This window comes from Dromiciops gliroides, chromosome 2, assembly GCF_019393635.1.
Source record: "Dromiciops gliroides isolate mDroGli1 chromosome 2, mDroGli1.pri, whole genome shotgun sequence".
In the NCBI taxonomy this organism is placed as follows: Eukaryota; Metazoa; Chordata; class Mammalia; order Microbiotheria; family Microbiotheriidae; genus Dromiciops; species Dromiciops gliroides.
Window position 1 is genome coordinate 641,456,364 of NC_057862.1, and position 15,214 is coordinate 641,471,577.

A 15,214-nucleotide genomic window follows, 5' to 3' on the forward strand; every position below is an offset into this window, starting at 1 on the left:
TTTGTTCTGGTTTTTGGAGGCAACAAGGGTTAAATGATGTGCCCAGCGTCACACAACTAGTACGTGTCAAGTGTCTGAGGCTGGATTTGAATTCAAGTCCTTCTGAATCCAGGACTGGTGCTTTATCCACTGCACCATCTAGCTGCTCCCTTAATTTAGGAGTTTTAATCTTGGTGTGTATCATGGACCCTTTTGGCTATCTCAGGATAACCAAGGAAACCAATTATGTTGAGATACAGTTACTAGAATATTTTTTAGAAACACAAGACCCTAGACTGCTCTAAATATTCTCAGATTCACAGAATTGAAACTGACCTCAGAGGCTACCTAATCTCACCCATTCCTGAACAGATACGTGGGCATTCAGATTGGATTTGAAGACCTCCCAGTGATGGGGAACTCACTACCCATCAAAGTAATCCATGCCAATTTGGGGGCAGTTATAACTATTAGGAGGCCAGTTATGAATGTTAAATTCATTCTAAATCTGCCTCCTGACAACTTTCCAAACTTCACAGTTCTGTTTCATGGGCATTCTGGAGTCACACAGAAAAAGTCAGGAAAAGGAAGTTGGGTGGATCAGTGGTCAGAGCATTAGATTTTTGAAACCCAAGTTCAAATTCTGCCTCACTTACTAATTGTGTGACCCTGGGCAAGTCACTTAACTCCTCTGAGCCTCAGTTTCCTTATCTGTAAAATGAAAGGTTTGGATTATATAGCCTCTAAGGGACCTCCCAGCTCTAAATGTATGATCCTATCATCCTCTGAGGCAAATCCCACTTTCATAGGACAGTGCTTTAATGAACTTGGACAAATCTCTGGGCCTCAGTTTCTCCATTTGTAAAAATGAAATGGCTTCTAATATCCCTTCCACCTCTAAATCTGTGATCCATGATGGTTTGAGCTGGATGGGCATTGAGGTCCAGTCTGACTCTCAAATTCTGTGATTCTGTGATTCCATGATGCATGATCCACTTTTTTGTGTGTGTGTGGAGCAATGAGGGTTAAATGACTTTCCCAGGGTCACACAGCTAGTAAGTGTCAAGTGTCTGAGGTCGGACTTGAACTCGGGTCCCCCTGAATCCAGGGCCAGTGCTTTATCCACCTAGCTACCCCCAGCATGATCCACTTTTAGGGGCTATGCTCATGGACTCCCAAGGAGTCCATTAGAAGTTGGAGGATGGAACTAATTTAAGGCCTCCATCACAGGGCCACCAGTGCATCAGTAGGAAAGATTATTGATGCCCAAAATATCTTAGCCCTTGGCTTCGTTCTCACCATCAATAGTTCAAATCCGTGGGAATCCAGTGACTGAGCACCTGATATATTCAAGAATTAGAGGGGCAGCTAGGTGGTGCAGTGGATAGAGCACTGGCCCTGCAGTCAGGAGTACCTGAGTTCAAATCTGGCCTCAGACACTTAACACTTACTAGCTATATGACCCTGGGCAAGTCACTTAACCCCAATTGCCTCACTAAAAAACAAAAACAAACAAACAAACCAAAACCAAAACCAAAAAGAATTAGAAAAAATGGCACCAGGAAGTTCAAAGAATGTAATGTATTGGAGCAGGCTGGCTTTTTTTTTTTTTAAAGTTAATGGTCACTGTAGCATTTTTTTCCCTTAGGGAAGATGAAGATAAACCAAAGGAAAAGCAGCAGAAGAATGGTGAGCCCCCTTCTTTCTTAGTATCCCAGAGGCCAGGGCAGAGGCATGCAAGTAGTTCCCTGTAGCTTATATTTGACGACATAATTTACTAAAAAATATAATATGTGAAAAATATTTTGCAAACCTCAAAGCATCATGTCAATGTGAGCTATGATGGGGACATTTTGATGCTGAGCCACCTTTACCTCCTTGGCTCTTTGCAGGACAAATCTCTGGGCCTCAGTTTCCTTATCTGTCATGGCTTCTGATATCTCTTTCCCCTCTAAATCTATAATCTCTGATTTGGACTACATGATTGCCAAGGTCCCTTCCAACTCTAAGTCTGTGATCCATAATGGACCAGGGTTTACGTAGAAAAGCCAGAGAGCTACATAATCCTTTTGCCCTGCTTTTGATGAGGCCTTAACTCTTTTGTAACTTGGCGGCTATGGCTTGAATTTTAGATCAGCTTTGCCAATTTCACATACCACCGGACACAGAGAGGATGTGTGAAAAAGTATGCTTAGATCATCCCAGTCTATCACCTCTCTTTGGAAAAACTCCTTCATGCAGATGCCTTGCTGGCCATGGGTTGGTAGTATCATCCTCATCTATGCCAGGAAACATAGTCAGGTAGACAGCTTAAGTCATGGATGGATGATCTTGGTTGTTTGGGGTGGCTGAAGACTTCCTTTCTCTAATGGTGACGGGGAAGGTGTCTTGGTGTAGAGCTCCATTGCCAATGGGGATAAAATAATAAGAGATCACTTAGGGCTATTTATATGTTCCTGCAGTGACCATGTACAGCCCAGATGAAGAGAAGAAAGGGGAGAAGATCTATCTGTACACTCACCTAAAGCAGCAGCCTATCTGGTAAGCATTGGCCTGCTACTCTTCCCATACTACCTGGTCACTGTGGTTTGTTTTTTTTTTAGTGAGGCAATTGGGGTTAAGTGACTTGCCCAGGGTCACACAGCTAGTAATTGTTAAGTGTCTGAGGCTGGATTTGAACTCAGGTACTCCTGACTCCAGGGCTGGTGCTCTATCCACTGCGCCACCTAGCTGCCCCGTGGTCACTGTTGAAAGCAACTGGCCCCTGGAATCTCCTTCAGGCTTTTCTTTCCCTGGGCTACTCACTGCTCCCTGACATCAGCATTCCATCTTCCACCAGCACACTTTTGGGTTTTTGTTTGTTTTGTTTTGTTTTTGCGGGGCAATGAGGGTTAAGTGACTTGCCCAGGGTCACACAGCTAGTTAAGTGTCAAGTGTCTGAGGCTGGATTTGAACTCAGGTCCTCCTGAATCCAAGGCCAGTGCTCTATCCACTGTGCCACCTAGCTGCCCCCCCTTTTTTTTAAAGACCTTTTTTCTGCTCTTCATATTTGATACTCTGTCTCCATGCCTTTCTACCAATTGTCCACCATGCTTGGAATGCACTCCCTCCTTAACCTCTGCTTTATGGGATCCCTCCAGCTCAGGTGCATGAAGCCTTTCCTGATCCACCCTCCTCCCCCTAGTATTGTTCTTTGCTTTGTATTATTTCATATAGATTTATATTTATTCACTCTATAATTAGGTTATGTGTATATATGTATGCATATACTAATAACAGCTTGACTACTATGTGCTAGGCACCATGCCCAGCACTTTATAAAGATTATCTCATTTAATCCTCACATCAATCCTAAGAGGTAAATGTTATTTTATAGATGAGGAAACTGAGGCAAACAGAGGTTAAGTGACTTGCCCAGCATCACCCAAATTGAGACTAAATTTGAACTCCAGTCTTCCTGTTTCCAGACCCAGCAAAGCTCTGTCCACTGGGCCACCTAGAAAATGTGTGTGTGTGTGTGTGTGTGTGTGTGTAGGTATGTATGTATATATGTGTGTGTGTATATAGTATATATTTATATAGAAAACCTTTTATACCTAAAAACCTTTATATATACACATATCTATATAAACACAAAATTTTCTAAATAAAATAAATCTCTAATAATATAATAAATATTAAATAATATAATAAATGAATCTATATAAAAACATATATATATATATATATACCTATACCTATATAAATCTCCCTACTATGAATGTAAGCTCATTGTGAGCAGAGCTCATTGCATCCTTTGTATTTATATCCATAGTGCCTAGTACAGTGCCTAGAACAGAGTAGACATTTAATAAATACTTGATCAATCGCTGGGTAACGCTGATGGTGCTTGGGGGCTGAGCCTTCATAACAGTGTTGCTCTAAGGCAGAGGATCCTAGAGCGCTAGCTCGTCACACAGGTATGGGGAGAAAAGCTCTGCATCTTCTTCATGCCCTGCTCATCAGGGTGACTGTTTCTTGGGTCTTTTAGGCACACCCTGAGGTTCTGGAATGCAGCCTTTTTCGATGCTGTCCACTGCGAGAGAAGGAAGAGGTCACCTACTACCAGGTAGGAGCTAAAGATGGCCATGGGCCCCTCTTCCCTCTGTGTAAGTGGGGAGACTGCTCCTTCTTTACCACCTTCTGTGTCTGACGTCCTGAAGACTGCTCTGAGTGTTGTAAGGACACACAGCTGAGAAGGGGGTGGGGTGTGGTTGTCCAAAGCGTGCATGTATGCTTTCTCGCCTGGGGCAGTCTTATATGACTTGGCCTGACTCTCCCAGACAACTTCTTTCCCCCCATCTCCCTCTGGACCCACCTTAGTGAAGCCTCACGAGGGCACCAGAACCCAGAGGAGTAGCGACCATAGTGGAGTCTACCTAGCTTATTGTCTTGCAAGGAGATGCCACCATGAGGCTTAACCTCTGTTGGAACCCAGTTGCCATTTTTTGACTTGGCACCTCCTTGGTTTGCAACATTACCAGGCTTTTCCAGCTCTTCCAGTGGTAGTTTGTGACTTGGGAGGTTCCCTCTTTCTGCTTGTCTACAAAAGGTTGGCTTTAACAGTGGCCTACAGTAGAAAGATGCCAGCATGAGAATTCTTCATGGTGTCATTGCTTTTGTCATCCTCAGGGTGACACCATGAAGGAGCGGGGCAAATGGGCCTCCAGGAACTGATGTCTGGCCATCAGTTTCAGAAAGATGTGCTGTGGCAAAGGGCAGGCAAAGAGAGGAGGAGATAGTGGAAAAAGCCCTAAATTGGGAGTCTGGAGACCTGAGCTTTCTGCTCCTGACTTGGCAACCGACTTGGTGCATAACCTACAGCAATTCACATTCATTCTCTGAGCCTCATTTCCCCCTTCTGTAAAAAGGGGGCTTTGGGGGTAGAAGAGCTCTCAAATCCCTCTAACTTCCATTATTCTAAGAAAGGACACCCCAGCCTGGACTGGTAACCAGAGCTCCCCCAAGTGAGTATTTGCAGGGAGGACAGGCCAATTTCAATGTTGGATAAAGGGATATCAGTGCTTTGCTTGCATGGCATGACCAGGCTGATGTCTCCTGCTTAAGCAAGATTTACCTTCCTAGCTGAACTGCCCAACAAACAGAGCTTTTTTCTGTTCCCCAACCACTATTTGGGTGGTTAGTGTGGTGTGGCGGAATGGGCTGCTATTTTGAAAGTTAAGAAATTTGGGGGTGAATCCCAGCTCTGTCACTTGTAAGCTGTGTGACCTTAGGACAAGTCACTTCCTCCACCAAACCTCGGTTTCCTCATTTCTCAAATGAGGAAGACTTGGATCTGAGTCCTAGCTCTACCCCTTCCTGGTGTGTATGACCATGGGCATGTCATTGGACAGAAATGATTGGACTAATGTAGCTTGGATGAACCCTTACAGCTCTGGCAAGGATAGAAAGGGAATGGCTATTTTTTTCTTTTTTTTTAGCATAGCTTTTGCTTACTGGATTATTGGGCAGGGGGGAGGGTGGGCGTGGGAGTGGGGTAAAGCAGAAGCGACCCCAAACTGTTCAACTTGGGGTAATCTTGTTCTTTCATTTCCTTAACCTTGTGGGGTAAGTCTGGGAGAAGAAATGGGTGGGGGAGCACCCTGAAACTTCACTGCAGGCTATCTGGGACAATAAATATTATCGTGTTATGTCAGATATAATGTTGAGGAAAAGTTTTGATAATTAAAAGGACGAGTGGGTCTTTTCTCCTTATTGTTCAGCTATTAGGAAAGAAGTTTATTTTAAATATCCTGTCTCTTCCTATCTCTCTCTCTCTCTCTCTCTCTCTCTCTCTCTCTCTCTCTCTCTCTCTCTCTCTCTCTCCTCACTACTTCCCTCCCTTCCTTTCACTCTCTGTTCTCCCTCCCCTTCTCCTTTTCTCTCCCTCTCCTCTCCTGTTCTCCTCTTTCTCTGTCATTCTCTTTTCTTCTTCCCTTTCCCCTCCCCCATCTTCCCCTCCCCTTTTCTCTTCCTTGCCTCCCTCCCCCTCCTCCCCCTCTCGTTTCCACTCCTCCTTTCTCTCTCTGTCCTTCCTCTCTCTCCTCTCTCACTTTCTCTCTTCCCCTCATCTTCCTGCCCTCTCCCTCCCCCCTCTCTCTATCTACCCCCTCCTTCTCTCTCTCTCTCTCCTCTCACTGTCTCTGTCTAGAATAACTCATTCTTTTACTTGTTCTCTTTTTTTCCATCCATTTCTCTTGCATGATCTTAACATGTGCCCTTTGTTGACCCTGTTTCTGCTGCCACTCCAGAGGGAATGCTGGAGAGGAAGAGGAAAAGAGGTGTGTGTGCCCCGGGACTTTGTTCCATTTGGTAGCAACTTCTGATCCACTTTAAGGTCCTTTTCAGGGCCAGACCAAGGGGGTGGGACTTGGGGTGGGGGAGGAAACATGCATTTTCAACTACTTTGGTCCTGAGAGGCCCAGGTGGAGGTCAGGAGGCTGCTTCCTGTAGCAGAGGGGATGCTGGGGGAGCCCAGGAAAGTGGCTGACACGTGGTGACTTCTAATTACTAACAATGAGCAAGGCTTACTTGGGGATGGAGGAGTTGGAGATGGCAGCCACCATAGGAAGGCTCTTAGCCCTCTACCAACCACCCAAGGCCCATGTAAATACCCCCTGCCATAACCTTTAACTCAGGGAACCAAATTCTCTTCACATTCCATGAGACTGGCCTCTGGACTAGATGGTGGTTGAAAAGTGGTAGGGGCACCATAAACCCCAGTCCTATAATAACAGACAGAATAGTACCACCGACGTTTATTAAGTGTCTACAGTATCCTGAGCCCTGTGCTGGCCACTGAGGACGATGTAAAGTACAGACAAGACCCAATAGATTCGTGTGTCATTATTTGTGGGATCCCCGCTGTTGCTCCATCCATGTCATGATAGACACTCAACCCTTCCCCATGTGATGGCTACTTTGGGACTGTAAACTGGCTGGAGAAACCATCGAGGGGGTGAGGGAGGGCAGTTGCTGCTGCTTTTCCATTTTGAGTAACTCAGTTTTCATCAGGGCTCCTTTTTCAAGTGGGTAGCTCTGGAAGCAAACCCTATGTATTTCCTGCCCTGTTCTGTATCTGCCACTTACTAACAGTGGAGCTTGGAGCAAGTCTAGTCCTGAGTATTTGTTTCCTCATCTCTAAAATAAAGGAGCGGGACAGTTAGGTGCCGCAGTGGATAGAGCACTGGCCCTGGATTCAGGAGGACCTGAGTTCAAATCCATCCTCAGACACTTGACACTTACTGGCTGTGTGACCCTGGGCAAGTCACTTAACCCCAATTGCCTCACCAAAAACAAAACAAAACAAAACAAAAATAAAATAAAGGGGCGATGGGGCAGTTAGGTGGCACAGTGGATAGAGCACTGGCCCTGGAGTCAGGAGGACCTGAGTTCAAATCTGTCCTCAGACACTTGACACTTACTGGCTGTGTGACCCTGGGCAAGTCACTTGACCTCAATTGCCTCACCAAAATAAATAAATAAAATAAAATAAAGGGGTGAGGCTAGTTTTTCTGGAAGTTCTCATCCTATCCTACCATTCTACCTTTAAAGTTTCCTTCTACCCCATAGGTTCTGGAACACATGACTCTTGACTTCCTTGGCCTTTTGACTACTGGTCACACACCTTGTTAAACTTGCAGTTAATGGACTCAGTTTCATCTTTTCTATACAGTGGGAAGGCATTACATAACCTAATAATATGAAAATGATATTGGGGAAGAGGTGGAAGTGATTATTAAAGATGGGTTAATGCTCTCCCCCCATCTTTAATAATCACTCCCACCTCTTCCCCAATACCATTTTCATACTACTGGGAGGTGGGGAAGGGAAGTACAGGAACTAGGGGCTGGGAGCCCTTAAAGCACAGGGAATAGAACTGGTAAGGAGTGTATTGAATTTATTAAGCTGGCTACAAAGACAAAAAACCATACCCTGCCTTCCTAGAGCTTATGTTCTAATGCAGTGGGGATGGGGTGAGGTTGGGGGAGTGATGCATAACATGTAAGCAGATATGTCATTACAAAATAATTTCAGGATAATTGACAATCTAGAAATGCTCCAGAACATTTTATGTCAAAACCCCCTACTTCTTCCACCTGCCCCTGTTTTAAAAAAACAAAACAAAAACAAACCTGCAACTAAGCTTTTAAAATTTCTATTTTTCTAACCCTGGGCAAGGTTATTTTCCCATTCTTCCTCATGAAAGGATTAGATTAGATGACAGCAAAGATATATTCCAGGTCTTATTTCTTTCTTTTTAAAAATGTTTTGCTGATTTTTTTTTTGTTCTTTTTGTATGCCTCCTCTTCTCCAAGAGAGAGCTATCTTTTATAACAAAGATTTTTTTTAAAGAGGAAGAAGAGAAAAGATAAGGAATCCAGTTATCCCTTTTTATGACTCTGACATGCAGGTAACTTCTTGAGACCTGTAGAGCATCTTTAGCAGGGAAGGGAGGGCAATGTTCAGGTTCATCTGACTTTCTAAAGTTTTACTGATCTAGAAAACTGGGAGCTGAACTTTCTTCTCCCTTTCTCATTCCTCTTGTAAAAGCCACAGAAAAGAAAGGAGGGATTCTTTTCCTAGTCTGTTTCCCCAGGAAAGCCTTTCACATGGCATTTGAGCATCCCAAGGGTATCCCACTTGGCAGTGTGTGCATGTAACCACACACACAGGCCCACACAGACATAGACAAAGATACATCCCTATGTGTGTGTTTTTCAAAGGTAGAAAAACAATCCCTTCCCCTACCTGTCAACCTAAAGCAGCATTCCCTTCCCTTTTAAGTGTGTGGGGGGGGAAGAGGGGGGATTAATTTGTCCTTTTCCCTGATCCACAACCATTTTGTTCTTTCCTCATGGAACTGTCTCCTAAGAAAGCATCCATAGAGGGAAAGAAACAAAATCCTTTCTGCCTTCCTGAAACGAGGTTATGTTCTGGTATGGACCTGAGCAGGTCTCATTTTTACAGATTACCACTGTTGCTTGAAAAGCTGGCTTTTAAATTGAATTTCTGCAAATGAAATCATATTTTCTCCTTGGCTTCCTCTATAAAATTAGCAGTATTCTCCCAGAGAAAATGATGTTGGCTCCAGGGCAAAACTGAAATCACACGAAGTCCAGGAAATATTTTTTAAATTGCATTTTTGAAGGGGAATGATCATTTTCTGATGGGGCATCTTTGTTATAGTGGAAAGAGCAGCTCAGAGTCAAAAGACTCAGGCATGGTCATTGGCTTGCTGTGTGAACTCTTAAGCCTCAGTTTCCCATTCTGTAAAATGATCCCTTTTGCCACCTATATCAAAATAAAACTCTCTAGGTCCAAACAATTACAACTTGAAATATTGTCTAAGAAATTTCATTGTCTTAGGGCTTTGAGACTCCAACAATAGCTGCCCTGTATGGGGTTACTTGGCAGCTTTATGTTCAATCTATAATTGTGTCTTCAGCCTCAAATAAAATTAAAAAAAATTTTTTTAGAGATTCCTTCTAAATGGATTTGTATGGTGCCTTTTTCAAAGTGTAGTTTATGAGGAGAGCTGGGTTTGAGAGCAGGCCAGGCATCTGGTGAGCTATGCGACCATAGGCTGGCCACTTCAGTTACTAGAGGTTCAGTTTCTCCTTCTGTAAAAATGGTGATAATGATAGTCTAGTTACCTCATGGCATTGCTGTGAGGAAGATTCATTATAAAGCATAGTGAGAGGGGGCAGCTAAGTGGCTCAGTGGATAAAGCACTGACCCTGGATTCAGGAGGACCTGAGTTCAAATCCGGCCTCAGACACTTGACACTTACTAGCTGTGTGACCTTGGGCAAGTCACTTAACCCTCATTGCCCCACCAAAAAACCAAACAAAAATAAAGCATAGTGAGAGCCCTTTAGACATGTGTGGTGTGGTTGTGATCATGGACAGCACAGACTGGCCATCTGGATCAATTTTTTCATAAATCTGATGACCAGAAGCTGGCAAAGTCATCCTTCTGATGAATTTTTTTAATTTCAATTTTTCAATGTGAATTGAAAATTCACATTATATTGAATTACAAATTCATGGTACCAATTCAAATTGAATTGAATTCCAAGTTCACAGGAATTTTCAATTCACATTGAATTTGCCTTTTTTTTTTGTATCACCAGTACTTAGCTCAGTCCCTTGCACACAGCAGGTGGTTAATAAATATTTACCGATTAATTCTATTACCAGGTGAAGTCACCTTGAGTAAGGACACCTCTATATCACCTTTTACTTCTTAGAAAGCACATTGTTTGAGGTGTCCTGTATTGACCCCTCCTGGGACTAAAGAAGTGGATGGGGGCAGTATCAGGAGAGGGGGTAGTATTTAATGTCCTCAGTTCTCTCTACTGAGAGACTCCAAATAAGGCTAGATCATAACTCTCTGGGGTGACCTGATGCTCCTGCCCTTTTCAGAGAATCCCAGGAAGTTAACCTAGCCAACCTTCCTGCCTTAGGCTGACAGTAGTTCTGCCATTCTGGATCTCAAGTTTCCTCATCTATAAAATGGGGATAAAAATACTGGGCCTAACCTCCCCGCCAGGAAAGGAAGAGGGGTGCTTTGAACATCTTCCAGGGCTCTCTCAAAATCTGAAGTTGGTGGCATGATCATTATTTAGAAAGTATCATTCGGCCAACTCTGGGCAACTCCCACACTTGTGGCTTCCCCCTAAGACCATGTCTGTCTCTACTCCTCGACCTCCTCAGCCAATGGCCACCCTCCAACGTTGTTAAGTCTCTCTTGGGGGGTGTGGGCCATGTAATAGAGCTATGATGTCCCGTCATTCACTTGTTACAGTCCTCTTCCCAGGAGCAGGCAGGGAAAGGGTGGTAGGCATTACATATTCATCCTCCTGTTCTTCCTTTGCTTTCTCCATCTGCCTGCCTTCCTTCTCCATGACCCCTTCTCCCTCAGACCATCTTTTTCTCCTCCTTTTATCTTAGCTCCTATTTAGTCTGACTCATCCATCGAGAATTTTATTTTTCTAGGGCAAACAATGGGTTAAAATGGTCTTTTCCTCCCAGCCTGTACCTGTGGTTCTCATTAGTGCAGCAGCAGCCCTCCCTGGAAGGCCTTAATTCTTTGGTCCTGACTCTCTGTGCTCACCATTAATTAAGACAAATGAATAAAGCCCAGGACGGCTGGAGCCACATTTCCATCTGGCAATATGGTGTTCTGATAGACAAAGGGAGACAAGGCTAAGAGATGAAGAAAATCCACAGGCTTTTGACATCCTAAAAAACATGCAGCTCAGTGGGACAGTGGATAAGAGGGGTGGATTTGGTGTCAGGAGGACCTGAGTTCAAATGCTCCACTTACTAGCCATGTGATTGTGGGCAAATCATTTAACCTCTGTTTGCCTCAGTGTCCACATCTGTAAAACACAGGGTTTTTGTGTTACTCTATAGGAGAGGGATTCTTGAGAGAACAAACAGGCCTTGTTCCTGATCTTCTCTCCTCTCTCTGCCCCAGCTCCCCCAACATTGAATGCCCTTCTCTGTAGAGTATAAAGAAGATTTGAAAGGACATGAGGGAGAATGCCACTTGGGACTTCAAATCAAGGGTGTATCTTATTAAAGCACATTTCCCGGTTGGAGTTTTCAGTCCATTATACTCACTCTGCTAGAAGCATCTTAAACAGGTCTCCAGGCTGGGCTGGACTAACATTTTATAATGGCTTTAGAATAAAGAATGTTTGTTTGACTCCTTTGAAGTTTGGGGGGGGGTAAAGGAAATAAAAGCAGAGGGCAAACATTTGAAAAGTTGATTGGGTGTGGGTCTGGGCCTACCAGTGTTTGGTGTGGCAAGAGCAGGGCCTAGTCAGAAGCCAAATCTTGGAAAAATGAGCTGAAAAATCTGCGACATAAGCTTTTGTCAGGTCAGTGGCAGATCATAGGCAATCAGGATATCCCTGTCCGCAGTTTAGGGGAGCCCCTAGCTTTCCAGCAGGATGGGTTACCTAAGCTAGGTTTTCTCTAAATGGCTACAGCACAATACAGGCCCTGTGCCTCTCTGTGAATCCTACTTTTTAACTGGTTGGGCCAGAGTTTATTATATGCACAGGAAGTTTGAGGAATCCAGTAAATAGCTCACAAATCTGGAATCCAGGGACCCGTAACTGTCTCCACCCCAAATGATTTGCCCAGTGTGTCCTTGGGTCAGTTGTCTTTCCTCTCGGTTTTCCCCATCTATAAACTAGAAGAATCACCACTATGCTTGTCTTTCTCCTAATTCATGGGAGAGACGATACAGTATCTCAGCTGATTTTGTTGCTGTTGCTATAAATCGTGATATAAGACATGAAAGAGGACAGTGGACAGCCCTGGAATCGGGAAGCCCTCTGACACACAGTAGCTTTGGGACCCACTTTGTTTCAGAGATTTTATGTCTGTAAATCTTAAGACTCTGAGTGACAGATGAGGATAGAAGGAGTTTCCACACCGGGAGTTTCCCATATAGATAAAATAAGAGATCAGTAATGCCCCCTCCCCTCTGGGTCAAAGGGATGCATTCACATATGGATGCTGTGTATTTTCTAAATCTAGCAATGGCCTCCCGTGCAGATTTGTTCAATGCAAAGTGAATAGAGCTCCCATGGAGAGAACCACTCTCCTTTCTTTGGTGGTTCGAGGGATGTTAGGGTGGATGTAATTCCTGAGTATGCTGTTGGGGGCTGTGGTTGGGTGAGTGGGTCAAGTTCTCCAAAAACCTGCTCTCTTGTGCTTGCAGGGAGAAATGGTGCCACATGACTCAAGAGGAGCGTGACGACAGCCTCCGATTCAATGAGAATATTACCTTTGGGCAGCTTGGGTAAGAGAGCTTGGGTGAACGGTGCTAAGCACTGGGGGTACAAAGACAGGCAAAAGATAGCCCCTGCTCTCAAGGAGCTCACAATCTAAAGGGGGGAGCTCACTTTGCTTCCTGATACTAAAGGAAGATCCATTTATGCTCAAATTCCTAGGAGTCTGTGACCAAGGCCATGTCCTTATTAACCATTGGATAACCTTTAGAGACCAAATAAGGGAGGATGTTGGGTCAGGAAGTCTGAGGTGCAAATCCTGCTGTGGACATTTATTAGCTGTGTGACCTTGGACAAGTCACTTGTCTCTAGGCTTCAGTTCCCTCATCTGAAAAAATGATTGTGTTAAACTCGATGGCTTCTAAAGTCCCTCTTAGCTCCAGATTAATGATTCTGTGAACTAGAAATATACTTCATGGTTTTGTGATTTTGTTACTCCAGGTGACAGAATTAACTCCCCTGATGCTAATCTCAACCCCTTCTTACCTCAGTGGGTTGTATTTATGATTTGCATTGTCCTCCCCCTGCCAAATACTAATTCACTAGCCAAGCCTCTGGTAATGAGTTTCTAAACTCTAATTAAGAATAAATAGATTAGACTCCTTGAAGTGAGAAACGTTTTTTTTTGGGGGGGAGGCTCTTTTTCTATCCCCAGTGCTTAGCACAGTGCCTTGCATACTACAGGTGGTTACTGATTGTTTACTGACTGATTAAAAAGCAAACATAGAGCCAGGCTTCAAAGTCTGTCCAGTTTGGCAGAAACTGCTAGAACTGACCTTCCCTTTGCACAGCCTTTGAGGACATGGGGTCAACTCTGTACCCCTGTGAGGCACTGGAGGAAGACTGAAGGAAGTAGAAATAGAGTGACCTGGGAATACTTCATTTCCTTTGCCCTGCAGTTAATGAAAGGGAGCCATGTGGTCTTCAGAGAAAGGCTTTACCTATACATGGACAGAAAGCTCATCTTGCTTCTCACTGGGAAAGGCTATAAGGGTGTAACTTGTGGTTTCCTTCCTCCAGCACATTTACTCACAACATGTTGGCCTTTGGGTTGAACAAGAAGCTGTGCAACGACTTTCTGAAGAAGCAGGCAGTGATTGGCAATCTGGATGAAGGTGAGGGGGTGTGGCCAGTTTGTGGGTTAGCTCTTTGGCTGCTGAGAAGGTGCAGAGGATTAAGGTGGGAGGCAGTCGGGGACCCAGCAAAGGAATTCATGGATAAATAGACCTTGGCTCTCCAGGAGTATTGACTTAAAACTACTTGGCTTGTGTTGGGTTTTGTTTTCTTTTGAAATGCTGAGACCTCATCCTTTGGGGAGTCCCATTTTGACTGAGTAAGATTTGTTAGGTTTGGCAGGGGAATGTCGTTCTTTTAATAGTTACCATCTTCCACATGAAGTCTTTCTTGATTCCCCTTCCTTCCCAAACTAACTTGTGTGTAATAGCTTTGTATATTTATTCATTTTAAGTTTGTTTTCTGTATTTCTTGTCTTTCCCATGCTCACTGGGAATGGAAATTGTTTCATTCTTTGTACTTGTATCCTTAGTGCCCAGCAGGGTGCATGGTACATAGATGGTGCTTAATAAGTGCTAATGATTAGACCAAAAATTGAATATCTAAACTTTGTACCTCCCTTGTGGCCTGGCATAGTGCTACTCATCTGCTAGCCTTCTATGGACAGAGTGCTAAGGAAGGTGGAGTTTGCATCAGATTGATTGTCTCGAGCCTTCAAGGATGTTACAATCTAGAAGTCACTTAATACTGTAGGTTGAATGCTCAGTAGCTAGACCTTGGACCTGTAGATCAACGGTGTCAAACTCAAACAGAAACCTGGGCCACTACGTTGTAATAAGGATCTCTGAGGGCCCGTATTGACTTATTTTTTAAATGTAATCTGATCTACATTTTATTGTATTTTTATTTATTTTGTTGTATATTTTCCAATTATATTTTAATCTGGCCCAGGTGGCATGCAGTAGGGGGTGTTTGAGACACTTATGTGCTAGATGCTTAATTAATAAGTATCAGCCAGGCCCTGGTGGGCTTGTACTTGCCAAAGTTTGCTATATTGTAAATAGCTTCCTCCACTTACCATGTGTCTCCATACCCATTCATCCCAATCTGATCCCACGTATTGTCACAAAAAGCTCCCCACATCTATTCCTCACCCTGCCCCCCAACTGCTGTGGAAAACATGAAGAAGTTTGGGTTGTTTTGGGTTTTTTTATAAGCAGGATAAGGGAAGAATCTACACAATCCAGAAAAAATGAAAATCGAATTTCTAACAAACCATTTGCAACACTAGCCATTTGCAGGTTGGAGAATGTCTCTGGTTCTAATGAAAGTAGTAACTATTTTCTTTAACTCTTTAGGCATTAAACACCT

The 15,214-nt window shown here is 43.8% G+C and overlaps 1 protein-coding gene across 3 annotated transcripts in view; it reads left to right on the top strand.

The window, feature by feature from the left end:
- The window catches only part of KIAA0513 (KIAA0513 ortholog), a 93,255-nt gene that overhangs the window by 70,264 nt on the left and 7,777 nt on the right, over positions 1 to 15,214 (top strand). For 2 of the 3 annotated variants that reach the window (XM_043981796.1, XM_043981795.1), the window contains 6 exons: positions 1,628 to 1,668; positions 2,442 to 2,520; positions 4,010 to 4,087; positions 6,270 to 6,299; positions 12,760 to 12,840; positions 13,850 to 13,944. In XM_043981796.1, the coding sequence (XP_043837731.1) occupies positions 1,628 to 1,668; positions 2,442 to 2,520; positions 4,010 to 4,087; positions 6,270 to 6,299; positions 12,760 to 12,840; positions 13,850 to 13,944 (404 nt within the window). The remainder of the gene's footprint in view (positions 1 to 1,627; positions 1,669 to 2,441; positions 2,521 to 4,009; positions 4,088 to 6,269; positions 6,300 to 12,759; positions 12,841 to 13,849; positions 13,945 to 15,214) is intronic. The other variant, XM_043981797.1, reaches the window with a different exon arrangement.